Here is a 25886-nt window from a genome sequence, read left to right on the forward strand (position 1 = left end):
CTTGCATAGTAGGCTGAGAAGTGCGTTCTGGCTACTAGGTACGACATATATATATATATATATATATATATATATATATATATATATATATATATATATATATTATTATTTTATATAATCAATTTCTAATAGTAATAATCCGCAGGAGACAAACATCCTGTCAAGACTGCTAGATATATGGTGGCTCTCAGGAAAAATTTGTCATTATTCCCTAGTATTTTATACATTAAGAAGGGATCAAGCATAAACTTTATAATTTGTGATCTGAATGATCAGTTAATTGCCATATGTGTAGGTCTCTAATTCAAAAACAAATCTTCATTTAATTTTATTCAAACAAAATTTTACAGCTGTAGCAACTAATAAAGTTGAAGAAAATTAATTTGGATGCAGATATTTAACTGACTGAACAATTCAAGAGAACCATGGAGAATTTTCAGTCTGGGAACATTTTAGTTCTCACGTCAGGTTAACAATCAATAATGAACACTTTGATTTCAACAGTTTCATGAAAGATAGTGAATAACAATAAACAAATTTTAATTATTCCATATAACCTCATTAATGTAACAGGTGTCCTAATATTTTACTAGTGAGGTTGTGTGGAATTATATGAATTTTGTTTTATCCATTATTCCTACTCAGGATATAGACTAGTACATCTGGCGAGATTTTATATGAAAGACAAAATTTGCCCTTAAAGATGCATGAAGAAATAAATACCATTGTTGTGACTTATCAAAATATGAATTTTATTTTCAAAATTTCACCAGATGTACTTTCTTACGTGCTGACTACAATATTAAAAATCTGTAAACTAATAATTTAACAGTATAATTCTACAGTCCTGCATACAAAACCGATTCTTTTATAACCATAATATATGGATGTATCTCCCAGAGATCATTCACTAGATGTACTAGTGTAAGAATATTTGTAATACATCAGGTTATTTTGTGTTTCACATTGTATAAGTAGTAATTTTCTGTAATCACTTTCACTTTTTATAATGCTTTACAAGACCTTAGTATGCTGGTCTGATCTTCATCTCGGTTCTCTTGAGGGAGTAGTGATGACCTCGAAAAGGATGCCAGTTGACACCGTCGGCATAAGAGGTGTGGTTACCTTTGTGATATTTGCCATTTAGGTTTGACGAATGACAGCTCGTGTACCACCAAGCGCCCAAGTGACTGAAATCAAATTATCATCTTAACAACATTCCATTATATCAACATACAAACATTATGCTTGTACAAGAATGTAAAAACAATATATTTTACGGATATTTTGTATGGAACATTCATTATTTAAAAAAAATTTATGTTAATATATTACAGAAAGAAGTTTAATATCAAGTACTGTAACGTTATTGGAGTTTGTTAGGCAACATTTCTGACGTAATTATTTGGAGAGGTATTAGTCGTTTTCAATATTTACTTATAGATGATAAAGTAGTAATTAAAATAACTGCATAATAATTTTAATTATTTATATACTTTCGATTGAACTTTGTGTTACAGACAGTTTTTATGTTGATCATCCCATCAATGGTGAAACTTAGATCATGGTGTGCAGAAATGTGATGAACACTGCTGAGGAGTTTATTACTTTCAATGTGTGGAGTTCAGTTAAATGTTGCATAAAGTGTCTTTGTAGGAAGTGGTTCATATGTGCACGTTAAATATACAACCAGTAATTAGTTATTTGTGTGTGTGTGAAAAGTCATCTTTGTTATTCAACATATACACAGACAGGATGATTAGTGAGGTCAAGGTAAGACTCAAGAAGGGGGTTATGAACTTAGTTTATAGAACAAACACAAGTAATGTATGGTATCCAGAGAATAATATACATAACACATGCAGACAAGTCAGTATTTTTACCAGTTAGAGGTTCATGTAGCTACTCTTTCACTCGCACTATGTCTGTTCATCTTTTCAATCTACTCTATCCTTTCTTCACCAGTCTGTCAATTGTTTCATGACTATGGTCAAACCATCTCGATAAAGTATATAGTACAGTATACTCGATCTGGTGATGTACAAACTTTTGGACACTGAATCTTTCCATTAAAATTGAATCACTTGCTCAGTCTATTCTCCAAACAACACGTGCATCTCTATTTTTAATTTCTACTGGTCCAGTTATTTGTTTATGTTCTTTCCACATATATGGTTGTTCAAAGTACAGCCATTAATTTATGGTTGTACACCTGCTCAGTCCAGCTAGAGTCGCAAATTTGTATACATTTGTTATAATCAAAATATCACCATAATAAAGTCCTAACAGGTGAAATTTAATTTTCCATAAAGCATAATCTAAATTTGGTGTTATGTATATACTTTGTGAACTTGCAACGTAACACTAGTTTTTTAATTCGGATATATAATGTTAAAGTGTGTATGAGTATTTTTGTCCAAAATGTATTTGGAACAGAAGGCACCCTCATGTCCACTAAATGATACCCATGTTTAGGTCACAGATTGTGCTATAATTTAAAATTGCACCACGTTTTACCTGATGTTGTGTAACATCATATACAGCTGTGCTTTAAATTTTATAACAAAATTCTAAATATAGAGCTTTGGAGCTCTAAGAGTTCGTGGAGAATTATGAATTCTTCTTTGCAAATATTGCATTCTCAAAATATATTAACGATAAAACATGAAGGAATGTTGGTTAACACCTGAACATATTAACCACTTCCAGTTTCTCTTCATTCAAATACAAGCACACAGATGTACAATATTTTAGTGATCTTACCTTACAGCACAGTTTCCTCCAAAAGTGTCAAGATCCTTATCCTTGGTAGTAAATCTCTGGCCATTGACAAAGCTGAAGCCATCACCAGCATCTCCAGTATACCCATTAACCTCAACTTTATAAGAGGCACTCCTGTCATGGACATAAAAGAATTGGTACTGTGCCCATCGGATGGCATTGTCAAAGTCTGCCAGGTCAAAGTGTATTTGGTTGAGTGTCTGCTCAGTGAGAGCGTGAATGTGGTCGAGTCCAAGCCAAAACTCGCCAGAGAGATTACCAAAGCCCAAGGCGTATTCCATCCATGTGCGGTAGAATTCTTCCCGCGGGAGTATATCTTCTCGACGCTGAATTACAGTCCATCCTCCTCCATTAGAGTCCATATCACAATAGACACGAACAGGACGTTTTGGGCAGCAGTCGTACGGATAGATGGTGTAAACACCACTGGTCTTGTGGCCGTGATCTTGCAGTTCACGGCAATTACGATTTTGGAAGCCAACCCCTAGCCACAAAGGCTCTGTCAGGTACGAATTAACAATGGTGTCCTCTGCCGCCACCACCACAAACATACTCCATGTACCCACTAACACCAGCATCCACAGTGGCTTGCCCATCATCCACTAGATAAACCTGAAATATATGAGATTAATAAATACTTATTTTTAAAAGTCATCAAGTATAGTTCCTCTATTATACTTTATGTGTTACCTGACATTGTTCAGGCAACGGAGGTCAACTGGGTCGACGTAGTGCTTTAATCAATCTAGCATGAAGGCTGACACTAAATAACTTCTGACTCACCAGTCCAGAGATCTAGGAACTTGGCCAGCCACCTGCCAACAATTTCACTGAGGGGAGCCACAATGGGACTGACCCCAACCTGACCATGTTGGGCACACAACCTACAGCAATCACTGTGCGAAGTTGGATCAGGGTAGTCTCCAAACATCAGGCTTCAGACTCCGTAGTATAGGTGTATGCAAGGCAACATACATTGCTTTCATATCCTAGACCAGTGATGCAAGTAAATTTGTGAGATCTTTCCAGAGCACTTAAGAGACTATTGGGATTCAGATCCTAAATTCACCGAAGGAGTCAGCCAATGGGATACTCTTGCAGGCTCTACACGCCAACTCCAGATGACTGCAATAGGCTCATAATGGAGAACATTGCACCAGCAATGCTGGAGGCAGCTTCTGGAAAGAATACAGCATTCCTAACTGTGCAAGCCCCTCATGTTGGGGACTTCCTGTTGGCTGTCCCTAATTCCACCTTTGGCACCCATCTGGGCCATCAGGCCTTATTTATTGGTGTTGCTCTGATCTTTGCCATCCCTATCTCCACCGATTACTGGTGTATCTGCAACTATTCATTAACAGACCAATGTGGCAACCATATCTTGAGTTATCTTGAGTTATCTTGAGATGATTTCGGGGCTTTAGTGTCCCCGCGGCCCGGTCCTCGACCAGGCCTCCACCCCCAGGAAGCAGCCCGTGACAGCTGACTAACACCCAGGTACCTATTTTACTGCTAGGTAACAGGGGCATAGGGTGAAAGAAACTCTGCCCATTGTTTCTCGCCGGCGCCCGGGATCGACCACGGGACCACAGGATCACAAGTCCAGCGTGCTGTCCGCTCGGCCGACCGGCTCCCATGGTCACATATGTAACAATTCAGGAAGATTGACAAACATAAAACAGTCAATGACATTACGAGGGTTGACTACAGCCGAGTGTCCAGCACAAAGGGAGCCTCAAATGTGCAGACCTAACAACAATCACAAGTGCCCGAATGGAGCTACCCTGTAACCTTGGAGGGATGACAAATAGGTTGTGTGGGACTTCATGTGTGCATCTATATTGGCTAATACCAAACTATGGCACATTTAAACTGAAGGTGGTGGGGCTGCCACCTTCAGAGAGACTAAGAAAACCATTAAGTATGTGAACTTTAGCTCAGGACTGCCGTGGGTGAACTGATTCCTGTCGCCCAAGAAACCACCCACATCACTTCTGCGGACTAAAATGTGATTAGTAAGACAGAACCGCCGTTTGGAAAGGCAGAGTCAAAGAACTAACAGCTGAATCCATCAAGCACAAATAGATGAATACAAATAGGGTTATTGCACACTACTCAAACACCAGTAAACTATTTTAAGTGAAGGTTTCAACTATTTTAAATAAAGGTATTGCTGTAATGTATACCTTGTCATGGTTGGGACCCAAACCTTACTGTCTCCTTCCACTCTGTACATAACTTAGTAAAACATAAATTAAATAGGGATCATATATGATACAGCTTTCCACCGGGGAAACAAAAAATGGGCCGGGTGCGCTCAACAGATGGCGTTGACATCGTCACACCTCCCTTCCAAAAAGAATTAAAGTCGGGTGTTAAAATGGGCGGGTCGATATTCACTCGGTCAGGGGTGGTGTAACAATTAATATCAATTACTACTACTACTATAATGAGCTAAAAATTAAACACTTGCCGAGGGGAGACCTGGCATGTAGTTAAACACTTGTCAAGAGTGGACACAGTATCTTGTTCAATACTTGCCGAGGGTTAACCCGGTACGTGGTTCAACACTCACAGCTTGCGAGGGTAGAGGTTATGTTGGAGATGAAATGAGGCTGTGCCGCTATATATATAGTGGTGCTCATTGTGTTTCTCTCACGTCTCGCCTAATACAATGTAAAGTCTGTCCTGACATTCTCAGAAAGAACTCCTCTGCCCCGCCTACCACCTTGGGAAACCCTGCTAGGTTGGGGAATCCACACATTCTCCATCTCCACAATCCACCCAAATTTTATTGTAGTAATTATTTTTTTCTTGTAACTTTGACTGGTCAGTATAAACACGGTGTTGCTTCTTACAAGTCGGCATTCGGTCAACGACAGTAAGTGTTTGGACGGTGTCTCTTTATTCCTATTCCAGCTTCTATCCTGCCATCATTCCACTTCCAAGTGCTATATCATAATGCTGGCTTAGCGCTTTCTCCAAGCAATTACCTTGCACCTTTGTCTCTTAACATGAAAATCCTTGTATACAAAATAGGATATTTGTTTAAAATCATATGCATCTGTTTAATTGTTTGTAATAATATATTAGTGCAGTGCGTGTAGTTTGCTAAATGAACACAAATCTTTGTGTGGGTTGTACATCAGCTCATGGTCCCGACCTTCCCGCCCCCGCCCATTAACCAAGAGGTTCCTCTCCCAAGCCCTACTGTGGAGTCCCCAAAGAGACCCTCCCGGGCCTCTTGCGTCGCCATAGAAACCATTTCGGGCCTCCTGCATCGTCACAGAGATCCTCTCAGGCCCTCTTCGTTGCTACAGAGATCCCCGCACCCCCTGCGTCGCTCTAAAGACAGCCAGGCCCCCCCCCCTGCGTCGTTACAGAGACCCTTCCGAAATACCTGCGTCACTACAGAGACCCCATGGACCACCTGCGTCACTACAGAGACCCCATGGACCACCTGCGTCACTACAGAGATCCCATGGATCACCTGCGTCACTACAGAGATCCCATGGATCACCTGCGTCACAACACATACCCCATGAGATCACCTGCGACACTACAAAGACCCCATGGACCACCTGCGTCACTACACAGACCGGATGGACCACCTGCGTCACTACACAGACCTCATGGACACCTGCGTCACTACAGAGACCCTATGGACCACCTGCGTCACTACACAGACCCCCATGGACCACCTGCATCACTACACAGACCCCATGGACCCTGCATCACTACACAGACCCCATGGAGCACCTGTGTCACTACACAGACCCCATGGAGCACCTGTGTCACTACACAGACCCCATGGAGCACCTGTGTCACTACAGAAATCCCATGGACCACCTGCGTCGCTACAGATACCCCCATGGACCACCTGTGTCACTACAGAAACCCCATGGACTACCTGCGTCACTACACAGACCCCATGGAGCAACTGTCACTACAGAAACCCCTGTGGAGGGAAACCCGACTCCAATAACTTGTAATTAAATAAATACTTCGATAGCTATTAAGGACCACCACTTTTTGAGAAAAAGTGGAAAACAAAATGAGACAATTGATTAAACTGATTCCAAGAACTAGTGCCTTATGGATCTTAGTGAAACTGTTTTTCTTATATAAATGGAGTCAAATTAACCTGCACAAAATTGGGGGGTTACATGCTAAAAGATTTGTACATCCCTTGCCTTATTCTGGTGCTGGTTCTTCACCAGAGTAAATAACTTATGAAAGTAAATAAGGTTGATTATATAATATTAATTGGAGATAAATGCACCTCAATATACTGCTGGATAGAATAGTACGGTACATATAAATCAAAGGGTTAATGTAATTGATCTCTTTGGGAGATCATTACTGTAACTACAGAGTTGTTACTACAGATAAAAAATGGACAGCTTAGCTGTCCCTTTTAGCTTACACTTAGAGAGACAAGGGATTACACCTAGAGAGGTGTAATCGGTTGCCACGCTCCACCGACGACGCGTTGCATAGGGCAAATTGGAAGGCAATTACATTGTAGAAATCTTCTACATAATAGGTAACTACAAATACATCCTCTATTATAAAGATAACTGTAGAAATCTTCAGCCAATATCTGTGCAAATTATATTCAAGCACTGTAAATTTCTTCTGCAGAAATAATGAAAATAATCATCTATTAAGATTGTAAAATTACTAAAGACACGTAGGGGATTTTATTATTTTATATACGGCCTAACGACAACTAGACTAAATGTTAACTGTGGCCACATGATAACAAACAGGTGAACCTAGCTGCCGAGCCGCGTGTCCGTTGATGTTGAGAATTGAGTAATCCTTCGTCCTCCTGCTGCTGCTTGAAAGACGTTGACTATGAAATTGCAGATATACTAGTCTGGGACACGGCTATAATTTGGCAAATAACGTGGCACCGCTCTACTGGTCATGGGAGCGAAATAAGTATGGTTGAAACGTAGCTTTCTGCTGCACGCTGTCAATGGCGTCAAAGTCGGCTCTCTCTGGTGACGCTCTCCCGTCTTCCTCCTCTTCCTTATTGTGCATGCGCGGCTCTCGATAGACACCTCGAGCGTTAATGGATATATATATATATATATATATATATATATATATATATATATATATATATATATATATATATATATATATATATATATATATATATATATATATATATATATATATATATATATATATATATATATATATATGTCGTACCTAGTAGCCAGAACGCACTTCTCAGCCTACTATGCAAGGCCAAATTTGCCTAATAAGCCAAGTTTTCATGAATTAATTGTTTTTCGACTACCTAACCTACCTAACCTAACCTAACCTAACTTTTTCGGCTACCTAACCGAACCTAACCTATAAAGATAGGTTAGGTTAGGTTAGGTAGGGTTGGTTAGGTTCGGTCATATATCTACGTTAATTTTAACTCCAATAAAAAAAATTGACCTCATATATAATTAAATGGGTAGCTTTATCATTTCATAAGAAAAAAATTAGAGAAAATATAATAATTCAGGAAAACTTGGCTTATTAAGCAAATCTGGCCTTGCATAGTAGGCAGAGAAGTGCGTTCTGGCTACTAGGTACGACATATATATATATATGTCGTACCTAGTAGCCAGAACGCACTTGTCAGCCTACTATGCAAGGCCAGATTTGCCTAATAAGCCAAGTTTTCCTGAATTAATATATTTTCTCTATTTTTTTTCTTATGAAATGATAAAGCTACCCATTTCATTATATATGAGGTCAATTTTTTTTTATTGGAGTTAAAATTAACGTAGATATATGACCAAACCTAACCAACCCTACCTAACCTAACCTAACCTATCTTTAGAGGTTAGGTTAGGTGAGGTAGCCGAAAAAGTTAGGTTAGGTTAGGTTAGGTAGGTTAGGTGGTCGAAAAACAATTAATTCAGGAAAACTTGGCTTATTAGGCAAATCGGGCCTTGCGTAGTAGGCATAAAAGTGCGTTCTGGCTACTAGGTACGACATATATATATATATATATATATATATATATATATATATATATATATATATATATATATATATATATATATATATATAAATGTCGTACCTAGTAGCCAGAACACACTTCTCAGCCTACTATACAAGGCCCGAATTGCCTAATAAGCCAAGTTTTCCTGAATTAATATATTTTCTCTAATTTTTTTCTTATGAAATGATAAAGCTACTCATTTAATTATGTATGAGGTCATTTTTTTTTATTGGAGTTAAAATTAACGTAGATATATGACTGAACCTAACCAACCCTACCTAACCTAACCTAACCTATCATTATAGGTTAGGTTAGGTTAGGTAGCCGAAAAAGTTAGGTTAGGTTAGGTTAGGTAGGTTAGGTAGTCGAAAAACAATTAATTCATGAAAACTTGGCTTATTAGGCAAATCTGGCCTTGCATAGTAGGCTGAGAAGTGCGTTCTGGCTACTAGGTACGACATAAATATATATATATATATATGTCGTACCTAGTAGCCAGAACGCACTTCTCAGCTTACTATGCAAGGCCCAATTTGCCTAATAAGCCACGTTTTTATGAATTAATGTTTTTTCGACTACCTAACCTACCTAACCTAACCTAACCTAGCTTTTTCGGCTACCTAACCTAACCTAACCTATAAAGATAGGTTAGGGTAGGTTAGGTAGGGATGGTTAGGTTTAGTCATATATCTACGTTTATTTTAACTCCAATAAAAAAAAATTGACCTCATACATAATGAAATGGGTAGCTTTATCATTTCATAAGAAAAAAATTAGAGAAAATATAATAATTCAGTAAAATTTGGCTTATTAGGCAAATCGGGCCTTGCATAGTAGGCTAAGAAGTGCGTTCTGGCTATTAGGTACGACATATGTATATATATATATATATATATATATATATATATATATATATATATATATATATATATATATATATATATATATATATATATATATATATATATATATATATATATATATATATATATATATATATATATATATATATAGCCAGAAGGCTATATTTTCGTGATATACACACACACACACACATATATATATATATATATATATATATATATATATATATATATATATATATATATATATATATATGTCGTACCTAGTAGCCAGAACTCACTTCTCAGCCTACTATGCAAGGCCCGATTTGCCTAATAAGCCAAGTTTTCATGAATTAATTGCTTTTCGACTACCTAACCTACCTAACCTAACCTAACCTAACTTTTTCGGCTACCTAACCTAACCTAAACTATAAAGATAGGTTAGGTTAGGTTAGGTAGGGTTGGTTAGGTTTGGTCATATATCTACGTTAATTTTAAATCCAATAAAAAAAAATTGACCTCTTATATAATGAAATGGGTAGCTTTATCATTTCATTAGAAAAAAATTAGAAAAAATATATTAATTCATGAAAACTTGGCTTATTAGGCAAATCGGGCCTTGCATAGTAGGCTGAGAAGTGCGTTCTGGCTACTAGGTACGACATATATATATATATATATATATATATATATATATATATATATATATATATATATATATATATATATATATATATATATATGTGTGTGTGTGTGTATATCACGAAAATAAACACGTGATTAAAAATGTGACAATGTCAGACCACGGAGGAAAAATGAAACAGGAATTTCCTTAAGTACTTTCGTATATTAATACATCTTCAGAAGGACTTCTGAAGATGTATTAATATACGAAAGTACTTAAGGAAATTCCTGTTTCATTTTTCCTCCGTGGTCTGACATTGTCATATATATATATATATATATATATATATATATATATATATATATATATATATATATATATATATATATATATATATATATATATATATATATATATATATACACATATATATATATATATATATATATATATATATATATATATATATATATATATATATATATATATATATATATATATATATATATATATATATTATTAAATATGACCGAAAAAGTAAGATTAATAATTCTAACACGAATTTTCTCAATCTTTCGTACATTTCTTTTCACTGTTGGAGGTAATTCAAAAATCAATTCTCCAAAATTCATTTTTATTTCTAGTCTGACGCGACACTTGAGTGCGTTTCGTAAAACTTATTACATTTTCAAAGACTTTACACATACACAACTGAATAGAACTTACATATCTCCGATTTGTTTATATCTACATTTGAGTGAGGTGGTATTTAATAGGGTATTAATTTCATCAACACAAGACAGAACACGAAACAATGGGTATTGAAATGGAAGTGATTGTAGAAAGCCTATTGGTCCATATTTTTTTATGCTTCTATATTGGAGCGGAGTCTTGAGGTGGGTAGAATATAGTTGTGCATTAATTGGCTGTTGATTGCTGGTGTTGACTTCTTAATGTGCAGTGCCTCGCAAACGTCAAGCCGTCTGCTATCGCTGTATCTATCGATGATTTCTGTGTTGTTTACTGTGTCTGTTTCTAGGCGTTTAACGATGCATAAGCAACAGGGCTCCATTAAGGAACATATAATCTCTTCCTACAACCAAACCATCGCCAGAGAAATCCTAGTAAACAACACAGAAATCATCGATAGATACAGCGATAGCAGACGGCTTGACGTTTGCGAGGCACTGCACATTAAGAAGTCAACACCAGCAATCAACAGCCAATTAATGCACAACTATATTCTACCCACCTCAAGACTCCGCTCCAATATAGAAGCATCAAGAAATATGGACCAATAGGCTTTCTACAATCACTTCCATTTCAATACTCATTGTTTCGTGTTCTGTCTTGTATTGATGAAATTAATACCATATTAAATACCACCTCACTCAAATGTAGACATAAACATATCGGAGATATGTAAGTTCTATTCAGTTGTGTATGTGTAAAGTCTTTGAAAATGTAATAAGTTTTACGAAACGCGCTCAAGTGTCGCGTCAGACTAGAAATAAAAATGAATTTTGGAGAATTGATTTTTGAATTACCTCCAACAGTGAAAAGAAATGTACGAAAGATTGAGAAAATTCGTGTTAGAATTATTAATCTTACTTTTTCGGTCATATTTAATAATATATGTCTACAGGAAAGACTGCTACCAAAATATACTAATATATATATATATATATATATATATATATATATATATATATATATATATATATATATATATATATATATATATATATATATATAAATATATATATATATATATATATATATATATATATATATATATATATATATATATATATATATATATATATATATATGTCGTACCTAGTAGCCAGAACGCACTTCTCAGCCTACTATGCAAGGCCCGATTTGCCTAATAAGCCAAGTTTTCATGAATTAATTGTTTTTCGACTACCTAACCTACCTAACCTAACCTAACTTTTTCGGCTACCTAACCAAACCTAACCTATAAAGATAGGTTAGGTTAGGTTAGGTAGGGTTGGTTAGGTTCGGTCATATATCTACGTTAATTTTAACTCCAATAAAAAAAATTGACCTCATACATAATGAAATGGGTAGCTTTATCATTTCATAAGAAAAAATTAGAAAAAATATATTAATTCAGGAAAACTTGGTTTATTAGGCAAATCGGGCCTTGAATAGTAGGCCAAAAAGTGAGTTCTGGCTACTAGGTACGACATATATATATATATATATATATATATATATATATATATATATAAAAACTCACACCCCAGAAGTGACTCGAACCCATACTCCCAGAAGCAAGGCAACTGGTATGTACAAGACGCCTTAATCCACTTGACCATCACGACCGGACATAATGAGGTGATAGCCTAAGCTATTTGAACCACCCCACCGCCGGCACTCGGATAATAATCTTGGGCATAGCATTTTACCAAATCACCTCATTCTTTGGGGCAATATATGTCGTACCTAGTAGCCAGAACGCACTTCTCAGCCTACTTTGGTAAAATGCTATGCCCAAGATTACTATCCGAGTGCCGGCGGTGGGGTGGTTCAAATAGCTTAGGCTATCACCTCATTATGTCCGGTCGTGATGGTCAAGTGGATTAAGGCGTCTTGTACATACCAGTTGCCTTGCTTCTGGGAGTATGGGTTCGAGTCACTTCTGGGGTGTGAGTTTTCAGTTGCATATTGTCCTGGGGACCATTCAGGCTTGTTCGCATTTGTGTTCCTCACGTGTGCCCCAAAGAATGAGGTGATTTGGTAAAATGCTATGCCCAAGATTACTATCCGAGTGCCGGCGGTGGGGTGGTTCAAATAGCTTAGGCTATCACCTCATTATGTCCGGTCGTGATGGTCAAGTGGATTAAGGCGTCTTGTACATACCAGTTGCCTTGCTTCTGGGAGTATGGGTTCGAGTCACTTCTGGGGTGTGAGTTTTCAGTTGCATATTGTCCTGGGGACCATTCAGGCTTGTTCGCATTTGTGTTCCTCACGTGTGCCCCAAAGAATGAGGTGATTTGGTAAAATGCTATGCCCAAGATTACTATCCGAGTGCCGGCGGTGGGGTGGTTCAAATAGCTTAGGCTATCACCTCATTATGTCCGGTCGTGATGGTCAAGTGGATTAAGGCGTCTTGTACATACCAGTTGCCTTGCTTCTGGGAGTATGGGTTCGAGTCACTTCTGGGGTGTGAGTTTTCAGTTGCATATTGTCCTGGGGACCATTCAGGCTTGTTCGCATTTGTGTTCCTCACGTGTGCCCCAAAGAATGAGGTGATTTGGTAAAATGCTATGCCCAAGATTACTATCCGAGTGCCGGCGGTGGGGTGGTTCAAATAGCTTAGGCTATCACCTCATTATGTCCGGTCGTGATGGTCAAGTGGATTAAGGCGTCTTGTACATACCAGTTGCCTTGCTTCTGGGAGTATGGGTTCGAGTCACTTCTGGGGTGTGAGTTTTCAGTTGCATATTGTCCTGGGGACCATTCAGGCTTGTTCGCATATATATATATATATATATATATATATATATATATATATATATATATATATACATATATATATATGTCGTACCTAGTAGCCAGAACGTCGTACTCGGCCTACTATGCAAGGCCCGATTTGCCTAATAAGCCAAGTTTTCCTGAATTAATTTATTTTCTCTAACTTTTTTCCTATGAAATGATAAAGCTACCCATTTCATTATGTATGAGGTCAAATTTTTGTTATTGGAGTTAAAATTAACGTAGATATATGACCGAACCTAACCAACCCTACCTAACCTAACCAAACCTATCTGTATAGGTTAGGTTAGGTTAGGTAGCCTAAAAAGTTAGGTTAGGTAGGTTAGGTAGTCGAAAAACAATTAATTCATGAAAACTTGGCTTATTAGGCAAATCGGGCCTTGCATAGTAGGCTGAGAAGTGCGTTCTGGCTATTAGGTACGACATATATATATATATATATATATATATATATATATATATATATATATATATATATATATATATATATATATATATATATATATATAATCTTCTGATTTAGGGTTTCTATCCCTCTAACTATTTTCTTAGCATCAAGGCTTAGCTGAAAGAGGAGTTCTCCAAAACTCATTTTCGTAATTTCAAGGTGAAGAAAAGAAGTGAATTACTATAGAATGTATTACACTTATTTATACAATTTGCACAACGTTTCGAACCTCCATGGTTCATTCTCAAGTGAAAAGAGTGTTCAGGACTGGTTGATTTATACCTGCACTGAGTCAGGTGATAAGACAATAAAGGTGAAAACATGGGGGGGATACATAAGGGATAAATGGGGGTGAAACATAAGAACATAAGAATAGAGATAACTGCGGAAGGCCTATTGGCCTAGGTTGTTCTATTCTTATGTGAATTGCTTCAAGAATTTGTAATCTTCTTGTATCTTGGGTTTTGTCTATTATACAGGTATTTTTGTTCAGCATTTCTCTTGTTAGGGTGATGTCATGGGCTTGTCTCATGTGATTCCTGGGGGCACCGGATTGAAGATGGCATGTCAAACGCCTCGTCAGCTTGGTCTACGTCATACCTATGTACTTAAATTGAAGGTTACATCCTTCGTGGGGCAAGTGTACATGTATACAACGCTTGACTGCTGTAGAGGGTTCTCCGTCGGCTTCGGGCTGTTTTTGATAAGGAGTTCGGAAGTCTGCTTGGCTTTGTAGAATATTATCAGGTTTATGTTTTGGTTAGGAGTAATGCTTTTTACTCCTTTATGGATTATTTTTTTCATTATTCTTTCTTCTTTTATATGTTCACTGTGCATGGTTGATTTGTAATTTAATTTTATTGTAGGTATTGTGGTTTCTGTTCTAGGTTCAGGATTATGCCATCGGTCCAAGTGTCTTCTTATAGCAGCGTTTATTTCCGCGTTGCTATATCCGTTGTTCACCAATACCTGAGTTACTCCTTCAAAATCTCTACTCACTTTGCTCCATTCGGAGCAGTGGGTTGTTGTTAATAAAAGTACACTTTAGCTGAAAAGTGGCGAACAATTCGAATAACTACTTGAATTTGGAACGAACGATGTTACATGTATTTGAATTGGATTTAAGTAATAAATTAAAATGTTCCTGTGATGCGCCACTTTATGGCCAACATGTAGTGCCTCGTGTATATTTGGTGCCTAAGTTGTATGATGGGGTGGTAGGGGGAGAGGAATCCTAAGGGTCTCAGCAGCGACATGTGGGACTTGTCCACTCCAGGCTCACCATAGCTTGTGCTGCTTTGAACTTTTTGTTTCGAGTAACTGAATCTAAAACAACAACAAACGACACACTGTGTCGACTCTGTGGCAACTTGGTGGGGTGAGTGCCGAGGGGGAGGCTTCTTGGGTAATTCATGGGTCCCGGGGGTCACTGTAGCGACGCTGAAGATCCGGGAAGGACTTTCTCGCTACGCTGAGGGGCCCGGAAGTGTCTCTTGCGGGCGTCTCAGTGGGGCTTGGGAGGGAACCCCTTGGTTAATGGGGGCAAAAGAGTCGGGGACCATGAGCTGGTATCCAACCCACACAGAGATTTGTGTTCATTTAGCAAACTACACACATTGCACTAATGTATCATTACAAACAATTAAACAGATACATATGATTTTCAAAAAATATCCTATATTGCATACAAGGATTTTCATGTTAAGAGATAAAGTTGCAGTGTAATTGCCAGGAGAAAGCGTCAAGCCAGCATGATGATATAGCACTTGGAAGTGGTATATAAGGGCAGGATAGAAGCTTTTGATAGGAAGAAAGGTATGCCATCCAAACACTTACCATCGTTGACCGAATGCCGACTTAGGTGTGACATCGTCGATATACTGACCAGTCAAAAGTTACAAGAAAAATTTATTTACTACATTAAAACTTGGGTGGATCGTGGAGATGGAGAATGTGTGGATTCCCCAGCCTAGCAGGGTTTCCCAAAGTGGTTGGCGGGGCAGAGGAGTTTTTTCTGAGAATGTCACAACGGATTTTACATTAAATTAGGCGAGACGTGAGATAAAAAAATGAGTACACACACACACACACACACACACACACACACACACACACAATGGCATGATCTCGGATGCAATCTTTCCAGAGGGGTACCAGGTGATAAGAAAAGAAAGGACACAGAGACAGGGAGGAGGAGTGGCACTACTAATAAAGCGGAAATGGAAGTTTGATGAGCTGGAAAATCCGGGTACCAATGAAAGCACAAGCTTCATACATGGAACTCTGACAGTGGATGGGAAGAAGATTGTAATCTTGATACTCTACAATCCCCCACCAAACAGTAGAAGGCCCAGGCAGGAGTACGAGGACAGCAACAAGACATGAATGGATGAACTGCAGAGGGCAGCAACTTTAGCGCATAGAATGAGAGCGAAGCTGCTGGTCATGGGGGACCTAAATCACGGAGAGATAGATTGGGAAACGAGGAATCCCCATGGCGGGGAGGAGACCTGGGGAGCGAAGCTGGTAGACGTTATTGACAGGAATTTCCTAACACAGCATGTGAAAGAAGATACTAGGGAAAGAGGAGGGGATACGCCCAGCCTATTAGATCTCATTATCACTCAGAATGTAGAAGACATCGAGCAGTTGGAACATGAAATACCACTAGGAGCTAGTGACCATTGTGTCCTAGCCTTTGACTACATGATGGAGCTTAAAATTGTGACCAAAGGACAAGAGGTCCGGGAAAGGAGACTTGATTACAGAAAAGGGGACTACAGAAGGATAAGGGACTACCTGGGAGAAATGCAGTGGGAGGAAGAACTTAGAGGAAAAACAGTGCAAGGTATGATGAACCAAGTCATATTGAAATGCAAGGAGGCTGAAGATAGATTTATTCCAACAATAAAGGAAAAAAGCAGGAGGGAATATAATAACCCATGGTTTAATAGACAGTGTCAGGAAGCAAAGGTGAGAAGCAGGAGGGAGTGGAGGAAGTACAGAAGACAAAGGACAGAGGACAACAGGATTAGATGTAACAGAGCTAGGAATGATTACATTAACATAAGACGAGTGTCGGAAAGAAATTATGAGAACGATATTGCAGTCAAAGCGAAAAAGCAACCAAAATTACTACATAGCCATATAAGAAGGAAGATGTCGGTAAATGACCAAGTGACAAGACTGAGGAAAACAGAAGGGGCATATACAGAAAGCGACAAGGAAATCTGCGAGGTACTGAATGCCAAATTCCATGGAGTGTTCACTACCGAGCCTGAGCAGCTCCCATTGTTAGAAGAGATTACCCAAGATGAAAGACTATCAGATATAGAGGTGACAGCAGAGGATGTAATGAAACAGTTGACAACACTGGATGCAAATAAAGCTGTTGGACCAGACAAAGTATCACCGTGGATACTTAAAGAGGCAGCGCAGGCTCTCAGCGTGCCTCTGGCAATGATCTTCAATGAGTCACTTATGTCGGGAGAATTGCCCAGTTGCTGGAAGGAGGCAAATGTCGTACCGATTTTCAAAAAGGGGGATAGGGAGGAGGCACTTAACTACAGACCCGTATCACTGACAAGCATCCCCTGCAAAATACTTGAAAGAATAATTAGGCTAAGACTTGTTGAGCACCTGGAGAGCATTGGGTTTGTAAACAAGCACCAACATGGGTTCTGGACAGGGAAATCATGCCTAACAAACCTTTTAGAATTCTATGATAAAGTAACAAGGATAAGGCAGGACAGAGAAGGCTGGGCAGACTGCATATTTCTTGACTGCCAAAAGGCCTTTGATACGGTACCGCACATGAGACTGCTATACAAACTTGAGAGGCAGGCAGGAGTAAGCGGAAAGGCCCTAGTATGGGTGAAGAACTACCTAACAGGAAGGAGCCAGAGGGTAATGGTAAGGGGCGAAAAGTCGGACTGGCGAACAGTAACAAGTGGAGTACCTCAAGGATCGGTGCTGGGACCAATCCTCTTTCTAATTTACGTAAATGATATGTTTACAGGAGTGGAATCATACATGTCGATGTTTGCAGATGACGCAAAATTAATGAGAAGAGTTGTGACAGACGAGGATTGTAGGATCCTCCAAGAGGACTTAAACAGGCTGCAGAGATGGTCAGAGAAATGGCTACTGGAGTTTAACACCAGTAAATGTAAAGTTATGGAAATGGGATCAGGTGACAGGAGACCAAAGGGACAGTACACAATGAAGGGGAACAGCCTACCTGTAACGATTCGAGAAAGAGACCTGGGAGTGGATGTGACACCTAATCTAACTCCTGAGGCACATATAAATAGGATAACGACAGCAGCGTACTCTACACTGGCGAAAATTAGAACTTCATTCAGAAACCTAAATGAGGAAGCTTTTAGGGCGCTTTACACTGCCTACGTGAGACCCGTCTTAGAGTATGCCGCGCCATCATGGAGCCCCCACCTGAAGAAACACATAAAGAAACTGGAGAAGGTTCAGAAGTTTGCGACGAGGCTTGTCCCAGAGCTACGAGGGATGGGATATGAAGAGCGGCTGAAGGAACTGAACCTTACGACACTAGAGAAAAGAAGGGAGAGAGGAGATATGATAGGGACATATAAAATACTCAGGGGAATTGACAAAGTGGAAATAGATCAAATGTTCACACGTAATAATAACAGAACGAGGGGACATGGGTGGAAACTGGAAACTCAGATGAGTCACAGAGATGTTAGGAAGTTTTCTTTTAGCGTGAGAGTAGTAGAAAAATGGAATGCACTTGGGGAACAGGTTGTGGAAGCAAATACTATTCATACTTTTAAAACTAGGTATGATAGGGAAATGGGACAGGAGTCATTGCTGTAAACAACCGATAGCTAGAAAGGCGGGATCCAAGAGGCAATGCTCGATCCTGCAAGCACATATAGGTGAGTATAGGTGGGTGAGTACACACACACACACACACACACACACACACACACACACACACACACACACACACACACACACACACACACACACGTTTGCGGACGATGCTAAAATTATGAGAAGGATTAAAACAGAAGAGGACTGTTTGAGGCTTCAAGAAGACCTAGACAAGCTGAAGGAATGGTCGAACAAATGGTTGTTAGAGTTTAACCCAACCAAATGTAATGTAATGAAGATAGGTGTAGGGAGCAGGAGGCCAGATACAAGGTATCATCTGGGAGAGGAAATTCTTCAGGAGTCAGAGAAGGAAAAAGACTTGGGGGTTGATATCACGCCAGACCTGTCTCCTGCAGCACATATCAAGCGGATAACATCAGCGGCATATGCCAGGCTGGCCAACATACGAACGGCATTCAGAAACTTGTGTAAAGAATCATTCAGAACTTTGTATACCACATATGTCAGGCCAATCCTGGAGTATGCAGCCCCAGCATGGAGTCCATTATCTAGTCAAGGATAAGACTAAACTGGAAAAGGTTCAAAGGTTTGCCACCAGACTAGTACCCGAGCTGAGAGGTATGAGCTACGAGAAGAGACTACGGGAATTAAACCTCACTTCGCTGGAAGACAGAAGAGTTAGGGGGGACATGATCACCACATTCAAGATTCTGAAGGGAATTGATAGGGTAAATAAAGACAGTCTATTTAACGCAAGGGGAACACGCACAAGGGGACACAGGTGGAAACTGAGTTCCCAAATGAGCCACAGAGATATTAGAAAGAACTTTTTTAGTGTCAGAGTGGTTGACAAATGGAATGCATTAGGAAGTGATGTGGTGGAGGCTGACTCCATACACAGTTTCAAGTGTAGATATGATAGAGCCCGATAGGCTCAGGAATCTGTACACCTGTTGATTGACGGTTGAGAGGCGGGACCAAAGAGCCAGAGCTTAACCCCCGCAAACACAACTAGGTGAGTACAACTAGGTGAGTACACACACACACACACACACACACACACACACACACACACACACACACACGAATAAATGAATAAATTCCTATGGGATATACATTGGGACGCAGAACTCGGAACCAAGTCCGTACAAGACATGATGGACTATGTCACCCAAAAATGTCAGGAGGCTGTAAGCAGGTTTGTCCCAGCCCGACAGGAAAAAACAGAGAAGCAAAGGAAGAATCCGCGGTTTAATAGGGAATGTATGAAAGCATAGGAGCTGAACAAAAGGCCATGGAAGAACTTCCGTAATAACAGAACACCAGAAAGTAGAGAGAGATACCAGAGAACCAGGAACGAGTATGTCAGTGTGAGAAGAGCAGCTGAGAAAAGGTATGAAAATTATATAGCTAATAAAGCCAAGACCGAACCAAAGCTACTACACAGTCACATCAGGAGGAAGACAACAGTGAATTAACAGGTGATGAATTGATGAAACTTAGGGTGGGCGAGGAAAGGTACACAGAGAATGACAAAGAGGTGTGTGAAGAACTCAACAAAAGGTTTCAGGAGGTCTTTACAATAGAGCAGGGAGGTGTCACGGCGCTAGAAGAGGTGGCAGCAAACCAGGTGACCTTGGATAGGTTCGAAATTACAAGAGATTAGGTTTAGAAGCACCTATTGGGGCTGGATGTGAGAAAAGCTGTTGGGCCGGATGGAATCTCGCCATGGGTGTTGAAAGAGTGTGCAGGAGCACTTTGCTTACCACTCTCCATAGTGTATAGTAGGTCACTGGAAACGGGGGACCTACCAGAAATGTGGAAGACTGCTAATGTAGTACCAATATACAAAAAGGGTGACAGACAGAAGGCACTGAACTTCAGGCCAGTGTCCTTAACTTGTATACCATGCAAGGTGATGGAGAAGATTGTGAGAAAAAAAAACTAGTAACACATCTGGAGAAAAGAGACTTCGTGACAACCCATCAACATGGGTTCAGGGAGGGTAAATCTTGCCTTACAGGCTTGATAGAATTCTACGATCAGGTGACAAAGATTAAACAAGAAAGAGAACGGTGGGCGGACTGCATTTTTTTGGACTGTCGGAAAGCCTTTGACACAGTACCCCATAAAAGGTTGATGCATAAGCTGGAGAAACAGGCAAAGTAACTGGTAGGGTGCTCCAGTGGATAAGGGAGTACCTAAACAATAGGAACTAGAGAGTTACAGTGACGGGTGAGACCTCAGACTGGCGTGAAGTCACCAGTGGAGTCCCACAGGGCTCTGTACTTGGACCTATCTTGTTTCTGATATACGTAAATGATCTCCCAGAGGGTATAGACTCATTCCTCTCAATGTTTGCTGACGACGCCAAAATTATGAGAAGGATTAAGACAGAGGAGGACAGCTTGAGGCTTCAAGAAGACCTGGACAAGCTGCAGGAATGGTCGAACAAATGGCTGTTAGAGTTTAACCCAAGCAAATGTAATGTAATGAAGATAGGGATAGGAAGCAGGAGACCAGATACAAGGTACCATTTGGGAGATGAAATACTTCAAACCTCAGAGAGAGAGAAAGACCTGGGGGTTGATACCATGCCAGACCTGTCCCCTGAAGCTCATATCAAGAGGGTAACACCAGCAGCATATGCCAGGTTGGCTAACATAAGAACGGCCTTTAGAAACTTGTGTATGGAATCTTTCAGAACATTATATACTACATATGTCAGACCAATCCTGGAGTATGCGGCTCCAGCATGGAGTCCATATCTAGTCAAGCATAAGACTAAAATGGAAAAGGTTCAAAGGTTTGCCACCAGACTAGAACCCGAGCTGAGAGGTATGAGCTACGAGGAGAGACTACGGGAATTAAACCTCACTTCGTTGGAAGACAGAGGAGTTAGGGGGGACATGATCACCACATTCAAGATTCTCAAGGGAATCGACAGGGTTGATAAAGACAGGCTGTTCAACAGAAGGGGCACACGCACTAGGGGACACAGGTGGAAACTGAGTGCCCAAATGAGCCACAGAGATATTAGAAAGAACTTTTTTGTGTCAGAGTGGTTGACAAATGAGAAGAGAAGCATTAGGAAGTGATGTGGTGGAGGCTGACTCCATACACAGTTTCAAGTGTAGATATGATAGAGCCCAATAGGCTCAGAAACCTGTACACCTGTTGATTGACAGTTAAGAGGCGGGACCAAAGAGCCAGAGCTCAACCCCCGCAAGCACAACTAGGTGAGTACACACACACACACAATATATATATATATATATATATATATATATATATATATATATATATATATATATATATATATATATATATATATATTCGCATTTGTGTTCCTCACGTGTGCCCCAAAGAATGAGGTGGTTTGGTAAAAATGCTATGCCCAAGATTACTATCCGAGTGCCGGCGGTGGGGTGGTTCAAATAGCCTCGGCTATCACCTCATTATGTCCGGTCGTGATGGTCAAGTGGATTAAGGCGTCTTGTACATACCAGTTGCGCTGCTCCTGGGAGTATGGGTTCGAGTCACTTCTGGGGTGTGAGTTTTCAGTTGCATATTGTCCTGGGGACCATTCAGGCTTGTTCGCATATATATATATATATATATATATATATATATATATATATATATATATATATATATATATATATATATATATATATATATATATATATATATATATATATATATATATATGTCGTACCTAATAGCCAGAATGCACTTCTCGGCCTACTATGCAAGGCCTGATTTGCCTAATAAGCCAAGTTTTCCTGAAATAATATATTTTCTCTAATTTTTTTCTCATGAAATGATAAAGCTACCCATTTTATTATGTATGAGGTCAATTTTTTTTATTGGAGTTAAAATTAACGTAGATATATGACCGAACCTAACCAACCCTACCTAACCTAACCTAACCTATCTTTATAGGTTAGGTTTGGTTAGGTAGCCGAAAAAGTTAGGTTAGGTTAGGTTAGGTAGGTTAGGTAGTCGAAAAACAATTAATTCATTAAAACTTGGCTTATTAGGCAAATTTGGCCTTGCATAGTAGGCTGAGAAGTGCGTTCTGGCTACTAGGTACGACATATATATATATATATATATATATATATATATATATATATATATATATATATATATATATATATATATATATATATATATATATATATACATATATATATATATGTCGTACCTAGTAGCCAGAACTCACTTCTCAGCCTACTATTCAAGGCCCGATTTGCCTAATAAGCCAAGTTTTCCTGAATTAATATATTTACTATAATTTTTTTCTTATGAAATGATAAAGCAACCCTTTTCTCTATGTATGAGGTCAATTTTTTTTTATTGGAGTTAAAATTAACGTAGATATATGACCGAACCTAACCAACCCTACCTAACCTATCCTAACCTATATTTATAGGTAAGGTTAGGTTAGGTAGCCAAAAAAAGCTAGGTTAGGTTAGGCTAGGTAGGTTAGGTAGACGAAAAAACATTAATTCATGAAAACTTGGCTTATTAGGCAAATCGGGCCTTGAATAGTAGGCTGAGAAGTGCTTTCTGGCTATTAGGTACGACATATATATATATATATATATATATATATATATATATATATATATATATATATATATATATATGTCGTACCTAGTAGCCAGAACTCACTTCTCAGCCTACTATTCAAAGCCCGATTTGCCTAATAAGCCAAGTTTTCCTGAATTAATATATTTACTATAATTTTTTTCTTATGAAATGATAAAGCAACCCTTTTCTCTATGTATGAGGTCAATTTTTTTTTAGTGGAGTTAAAATTAACGTAGATATATGACCGAACCTAACCAACCCTACCTAACCTAACCTAACCTATATTTATAGGTAAGGTTAGGTTAGGTAGCCAAAAAAAGCTAGGTTAGGTTAGGTTAGGTAGGTTAGGTAGATGAAAAAACATTAATTCATGAAAACTTGGCTTATTAGGCAAATCGGGCCTTGAATAGTAGGCTGAGAAGAGCGTTCTGGCTATTAGGTACGACATATATATATATATATATATATATATATATATATATATATATATATATATATATATATATATATATATATATATATATATATATATATATATGTATATATGTCGTACCTAGTAGCCAGAACGCACTTCTCGGCCCACTATGCAAGGCCCGATTTGCCTAATAAGCCAAGTTTTCCTGAATTAATATATTTTCTCTAATTTTTTTCTTTTGAAATGATAAAGCTACCCATTTCATTATGTATGAGGTCAATTTTATTTTATTGGAATTAAAATTAACGTAGATATATGACCGAACCTAACCAACCCTACCTAACCTAACCTAACCTATCTTTATAGGTTAGGTTAGGTTAGGTAGCCGAAAAAGTTAGGTTAGGTTAGGTTAGGTAGGTTAGGTAGTCGAAAAACAATTAATTCATGAAAACTTGACTTATTAGGCAAATCTGGCCTTGCATAGTAGGCTGAGAAGTGCGTTCTGGCTACTAGGTACGACATATATATATATATATATATATATATATATATATATATATATATATATATATATATACATATATATATATATATATATATATATATGTATATATGTCGTACCTAGTAGCCAGAACGCACTTCTCGGCCCACTATGCAAGGCCCGATTTGCCTAATAAGCCAAGTTTTCCTGAATTAATATATTTTCTCTAATTTTTTTCTTATGAAATGATAAAACTACCCATTTCATTATGTATGAGGTCAATTTTATTTTATTGGAATTAAAATTAACGTAGATATATGACCGAACCTAACCAACCCTACCTAACCTAACCTAACCTATCTTTATAGGTTAGGTTAGGTTAGGTAGCCGAAAAAAGTTAGGTTAGGTTAGGTTAGGTAGGTTAGGTAGGCTTCTCAGCCTACTATGCAAGGCCCGATTTGCTTAATAAGCCAAGTTTTCCAGAATTAATATATTTTCTCGAATTTTTTTCTTATGAAATGATAAAGCTACCCATTTCATTATGTATGAGGTCAATTTTTTTTAGTGGAGTTAAAATTAACGTAGATATATGACCGAACCTAACCAACCCTACCTAACCTAACCTAACCTATCTTTATAGGTTAGGTTAGGTTAGGTAGCCGAAAAAAGTTAGGTTAGGTTAGGTTAGGTAGGTTAGGTAGTCGAAAAACAATTTATTCATGAAAACTTGGCTTATTAGGCAAATCGGGCCTTGCATAGTAGGCTGAGAAGTGAGTTCTGGCTACTAGGTACGACATATATATATATATATATATATATATATATATATATATATATATATATATATATATATATATATATATATATGAATGAAAACTCACACCCCAGAAGTGACTCGAACTCATTCGCATATAGTCCTGGGGACCATTCAGGCTTGTTCGCATATATATATATATATAAATATTGGTGTATACTGGCAGCAGGTTTTCTTTCAAACATGTTTCATTGAATTTGACCGCATATTCTGTATTTATTATTTTCTGGTTTAGGGCTTCTATCCCTCTAACTATTTTCTTAGCATCAGGGCTTAATTGAAATAGGAGTTCTCCAAAACTCATTTTCGTACTTTTAAGGTGAAGAAAAGAAGTGATTTACTATAGAGTGTATTACACTTATTTGTATAATTTGCACGACGTTTCGAACCTCCATGGTTCATTCTCAAGTGAACAGATCTTACAATACTAGTTGATTTTATACCCGCATTAGGTCAGGTGAT

The 25886-nt window shown here is 38.4% G+C and overlaps 1 protein-coding gene across 3 annotated transcripts; it reads right to left on the reverse strand.

Annotated features, from left to right (window-relative positions):
• Positions 1–315: 315 nt before the first annotated feature.
• LOC123748950 (ficolin-2-like) lies at positions 316–5483 on the reverse strand. 3 transcript variants are annotated; one of them, XM_069316447.1, is made up of 3 exons: positions 5357–5483; positions 2764–3393; positions 316–1190 (listed from the first exon to the last, which is right to left on the reverse strand). In XM_069316447.1, exons 2-3 carry the CDS (start codon positions 3378–3380, stop codon positions 1025–1027), a joined length of 783 nt encoding a protein of 260 aa, XP_069172548.1. In that variant the 5' UTR covers positions 3381–3393; positions 5357–5483; the 3' UTR covers positions 316–1024. The 3 variants fall into 3 exon arrangements, with proteins under 3 accessions (XP_069172548.1, XP_069172547.1, XP_069172549.1); XM_069316446.1 differs by having other exon boundaries at positions 5323–5418; XM_069316448.1 differs by having other exon boundaries at positions 5255–5384.
• Between the last annotated feature and the right edge of the window lie 20403 nt (positions 5484–25886).

Source organism: Procambarus clarkii, chromosome 83 (assembly GCF_040958095.1).
Source record: "Procambarus clarkii isolate CNS0578487 chromosome 83, FALCON_Pclarkii_2.0, whole genome shotgun sequence".
Taxonomy (NCBI): Eukaryota; Metazoa; Arthropoda; class Malacostraca; order Decapoda; family Cambaridae; genus Procambarus; species Procambarus clarkii.